This window comes from Leuciscus leuciscus (genome assembly GCF_965113295.1).
Source record: "Leuciscus leuciscus genome assembly, chromosome: 1".
NCBI lineage: Eukaryota > Metazoa > Chordata > Actinopteri > Cypriniformes > Leuciscidae > Leuciscus > Leuciscus leuciscus.
In genome coordinates this window covers 79,026,731-79,032,231 of record NC_138725.1, presented here as the reverse complement: position 1 = coordinate 79,032,231, position 5,501 = coordinate 79,026,731, and the positions used below count along the sequence as shown (strand labels likewise).

Genomic DNA, 5,501 nt, shown 5'->3' with positions numbered 1-5,501 from the left:
AGTACCTATTAGAACAGTACCTTCTAATATATGACATCAATTAGAAATTAATATAAACAATTATTCATTTAGGGTCATATCCAAGACATCTTAATGGCAAAAAGTGTCCCAATCACCCTGAATTCACCCCAAAATGAATAATTGTTTATATTACCCAGGTGAAAACTTTGCGACTGAAAATATGACATCCGTCTTTTACTGTATTTACTTTTTAATGTCAAAAGTGTAAGTGAATACTAACACAGTTAAACCAAAAACAAATAAACGTGGGCCTATATCTTAAATGTTCTAATATTTACACATATTTATATAAACAATTTTGTTTTGCAATGTTTCTGGTAATGAAAAAGTGAAAGAAAGAAAATAAATAAATAAATAAATAAATAAATAAATAAAATTGAAGTGAAACGTATCAAATTACCTCATTGTGAAATGTGGTTAACCAATCGAAACTGATTATGGCCACTCTGTCCACCAACGAGAGGCGGCAGGAGGAGTAACACACACACACACACACACACACAGTCCTCGCGTAAAGAGCTTCAAAGTCATATTAACAGATGAGCTCTATCATTGAGGCATCATCTCGGATGGACTGTAACACTCTCTGAAAGTTTCTGGATCTAGGAAAAACACTGAAGAAGTTGGATTTGAGTATCTCGGGTTTCAATCATAAGTGATAATGACCGAGGAGCAGGACAAGTCCAGCGCGGAGCCTCCGAGCAGCCCGGCCGGGTCATGCAGCTCGATGTCCCCGGAAGACTCGGACTCGGACGCGTCTTCATCATCTCCCGCTGGGTCTGCCACACACACCTCACTCCTGATCACGAGGATGGGTAAAAAGCTGGAGGAGGAGGACGACAGGTTCCCGGCGTGTATCAGGGATGCGGTGTCGCAGGTTCTGAAGGGTTATGACTGGTCTCTGTTGCCCATGCCAGCGCGAGGCAGCGGCTCCAGCAAGAGCAAACCGCACGTCAAGAGACCCATGAACGCGTTCATGGTGTGGGCTCAAGCCGCGCGCAGGAAGCTGGCGGACCAGTATCCGCACCTCCACAACGCCGAGCTCAGCAAAACACTCGGGAAGCTCTGGAGGTAACAGATGCTTACTGTGATCCGCGTTGTTTTAGGAGATGTGTTTCAATATTGAGATTTTTTGTATGTAGCCATCTTATAATAAAAGCTTTTTTAATACGAAAGAGTGCCATGGACATTCTAAAGTTTTCTTTGTTTTTAAATATTGGCATAACCTGACATAAATTATATTTAAATTAATAAAATAATGTATATGGAGGTAACACCCTTGTATTATAAACCCTTGAAAAATGTGAGGCTCTGGATAAAAACATTCTTCAGTTAACCTGATATCTATTACTATTATTATGTATGATATACACGGGGTATACTCTCTAAGTCAGAGCTTTTTATTTTAGTGCATTGTTATTACATATTTACTTTAGACGTAAGATTAAGTAATGTTTATACTTTATGAAAGGTATATGTTCTAATTCAGTATCTTTTAGTCTGAAGTTCCTTATTCAGTGAATACAGATTTTGTGTGTAAATACTGAATGCTGTCAGAACTGTCAGTGGGCAGCGCTTCCATGTACGGCACTTGATCCGAGTCCCGACTTGATCCCTCTTTAGTCGATTGATTCCTGTACTAACTGATGAATAACACTCTGAAAGTGAATTATGACTGATAATTCTGTCACTCAACAGACTGCTGACGGAGAATGAGAAGAGGCCGTTCGTGGAAGAAGCTGAAAGACTGAGAGTTCAGCACAAGAAAGATCACCCGGATTATAAGTACCAGCCGAGGCGCCGGAAGGGAGTGAAGCCAGGGCAGAGTGAGTCTGATGCCGGCGTTGATCTATCCCATCACATGTATAAAGCTGAACCAGGAATGGGCCGATTGGCAAGTTCCTCGGATCATATCTCTGATCATACAGGTGAGATACACACTCTTCACATGGAGCAATTTCTAGTATGCATGGCATGCAAAATAAAATGAATAACCCGAAGCATCATTTTGTGGTGATTATCCATAGGCCAGCCTCATGGACCCCCGACACCCCCAACGACGCCCAAAACAGACCTCCATCATGGAGGAAAGCAAGATTCAAAGCATGAAGGAAGACGTTTGCTCGACAGCAGTCGACAGAACATCGACTTCAGCAATGTTGACATTTCTGAGCTCAGCACAGACGTCATCAGCAACATAGAAACCTTCGATGTGCACGAGTTTGACCAGTACTTGCCTCTCACCGGCCATGTGTCGACGCCGATTACCTCAGAGCACGGGCAGAACGCCAGCGCTTACGCTTCGCCTTACAGCAACGGGGCGGCCTGGAGTCGCAAAGGGCCCGTGGCGTCCTCGCCCCCGGGCACGAGTGAAGTGAACATGCACAGAGCTCACATTAAAACTGAGCAGTTGAGCCCGAACCACTACAGCGAGCCCTCGCCCTCACACTCCGAGTACAGTGTTTACGGCCCGCATGCGTTCGCCAGCGCTCAGTGTGACTATACAGACCTTCAGAGCTCCAGCTATTACAGCCCTTACTCCAGCTACCCGTCCGGCCTCTACCAGTACCCATACTTCCATTCCTCACGGAGACCGTACGGGAGCCCCATCCTCAACAGCTTGTCCATTCCCCCATCCCACAGTCCCAACACCAACTGGGACCAGCCCATTTACACCACGTTATCCAGGCCATAAGGCCCAGCCGCACCGTTGACTGTGTCCGTTAGTATGATAAAGGACAGCATTAGCTGAGGGGATTTGTGCCAACTAACTATGAAACAAGTGCCTGCTGATTTTTCCACATCATTCGATTGCTCACACACATCCAAACATTGACTGTTGGTGCTAAATGTGTGAATTTGTGCCAGCAGAAATCCAGTTACAGGACTTACAAACGTTTCCTTTTGATAACCACAGGCGTATTTTGTTGGATCGTCATTTGATTTAGTTGTTTTTGAGAGTATTCCTGTGGGGGAAAATGATATCTGCAGCAAAACCTTGTTGTGTTCAGCTCAGCTGTCACCAGATAACTCTAAATTAAATCAAATCATTGAAAAATAATGGGTGACATAAATGGTTAGCAATGAAAATTTTATTTTTAATTGCCTTTTTATGTGTGCATAATTTCAGTGAGCACTTTAACATGTCAAAGGCTCTTCATTTGCTGTAAGTTCATTAATAATTGCATTTTTTAACATCACCAGTCATTGATATCACATGCTTATTGTCAATGACTGCCTTGAATTAAATAAATAAATAAATAATTATACAGCAATCAGTTCTGATTACATTTTAGGCTGTGAAACAAACACAAAAAACATTGTTCTAACATTGTCTAACAGTAATCGCTGAAATATTTGTGTAAAAAAATAAAACTTTCTCTTAAAACTTACCGTCTAAACTTTGACTATCTAAGCTGATGGCTACTATTGTCAAGTCACATTTATTTATACAGCGCTTTTTACAATACAGAATGTTTCAAAGCAGCTTTACAGAGATAACAGGAAAATAATGCAACTAAGTTTGTTTCCAGAAGAAACTAGCGTCACAGTCCAGCTTGAGTAAGTTCAGTGATGGTTCATTTCTGTTGTGCTCCTTTTATTGCATTTAGCTTGTTTTAGAGCCTTTTGTTTTTGTGAGAACATTACTTAATAAAAATTTGCATAGTAAAAAGTACTGAAATATAATTTGGTTAAATAAAGAGCTTTTACATACATAGATAATTTATATATGGATATATACCATCACCAAAAGATCTTAAATCATTGTTTCTGCTTGGGGAAATAAGTCGTCGCTGTTGCCGGCAGCTGCTGGAGTTTGTCTTACATCTGCAGCGAAAGCAGCAGCTGTCAGTGTCAAGAAGCGGTGCCGTGATTTTATTAAACAAAAGCTTTTGTCATTTTCGTACCATAACTAATTATGATAACATTTCAGTTAAGATTTAAAAAGATTTTACGTTTTTAACCCTATAAAGTACAAGCGATTTAGAAAACGGGTGGATGTTTAAAGATCATTTAGGCAGTGAAATTATTTCAGTGCTGTTTCTTTCAAACAAATGAATAGATGCGAGAGGAAACTTATTTTCCTTGCAAGCTTTGTGAACATGCAGTGTGATTCTAAGAATTATCAACGTTGCATATTTAAGAGAATTACACATCTGTCCATTCCAGTGACTGTCTGTCAGTCGTCGACACAAAGAGGTAAATCATATTCATGTTTCGCATAGATATTTCATATTTTAATCTCACTTGATTTTACTCATACTAAATGGACAGAAACTCAAATGTACCACATTCGGTTCATCTTTACAGTGTGAACACATGGAAATCTACGTCAGCTGCTCAGAAACCTCTGGCGAGGGGTAGATTCAGAGTTAAGTGTGCGAGTACAGGGATGAGAAGTGTCTGGGACTGCATGTGGTCTGCTGGGTAGAATTTCAAAGCGAGGTCTGGCATTCATGCCTCAGTCCAGGGAGGAAGCACGGTGCCACTGCAAAGAACTGCTGAATTTTAATGATCTATTCTATTATGTAGTGGAGGGCTCTATTGTCTCTCTTTCTCCGGCAAGTAAGAAAAGAATTAATTGGACAGAAAATGGAGGGGCAGAAAAACTGACAGTCATTAGGGGGGATGTGAATGGATGATTACATGCACACGAGTGGATTTTTTTCCATACTGTACTGTTTAACTGGAATACAGTCTGGTGACCAGTATGGCAATTAGGAAAACTTCAGCTCATAATCTTGACAACAGTGATGATAATAATAAAACTGATAATTAATGAGCAGATGGGATGTGGGTGGCTTTAGGAAGACTTGTTTTTCTCTGTTAAACTCTCGTTTCCTCTTGCGTTGGCCAGATATTTTGAGGAGGAACTCTTAAGAGAGAGCAGACGTGACTCAAGTGCATTAAATAAAGGCACATGAGTCTCATTTCACTCTCAAACATAGATTTAGATTAGAAATCATAACTAACTGCATCTGCATACTGAAACAAGTTATGAGTAAAGCAAACACACAATTACATACTTTTCTCGACTCTCTTTGAAGAACACCAACACAACCCTATGTTTTTATTTGATACAGTGGCTAAATCGACAAGAAATAAAGCATCAACAGTTTCGGACATTTCCAAAACAGCATTTCAATTGGCATGGCTCAAATTTATCTGACCATCATCATTTTGTAGCAGTAAATGAAGAGATGTCATATCGTTCAGTATGGAGTACCACAAGGCTCAGTACTAGGACCGTTGCTGTTCACCTTGTACATGCTACCCTTGGAAGATTCATTAAAAAACATGGATTTAATTGACAATAATCGACTCTATATTAATTTGAGGCCTGACAAAGCATACCAATTCACAAAATTCATAGCTGATATTAAAAATTGGATGACTAGCAAGTTCCTATTACTAAATTCAGATGCTCTGTCAAGTCTTTGTTGTCAGTCAGATAGCAATCTGTCATTTGAAAGCGCATT

General features: G+C 40.4%; 1 protein-coding gene across 1 annotated transcript; it reads left to right on the top strand.

The window, feature by feature from the left end:
- Positions 1-522: 522 nt before the first annotated feature.
- On the top strand, positions 523-3,296 carry sox8b (SRY-box transcription factor 8b). Its single transcript, XM_082153302.1, has 3 exons — positions 523-1,092; positions 1,720-1,949; positions 2,049-3,296. The coding sequence occupies exons 1-3, from the start codon at positions 683-685 to the stop codon at positions 2,714-2,716; spliced, it is 1,308 nt and encodes a 435-aa protein (XP_082009428.1). The 5' UTR covers positions 523-682; the 3' UTR covers positions 2,717-3,296.
- Positions 3,297-5,501: the final 2,205 nt, after the last annotated feature.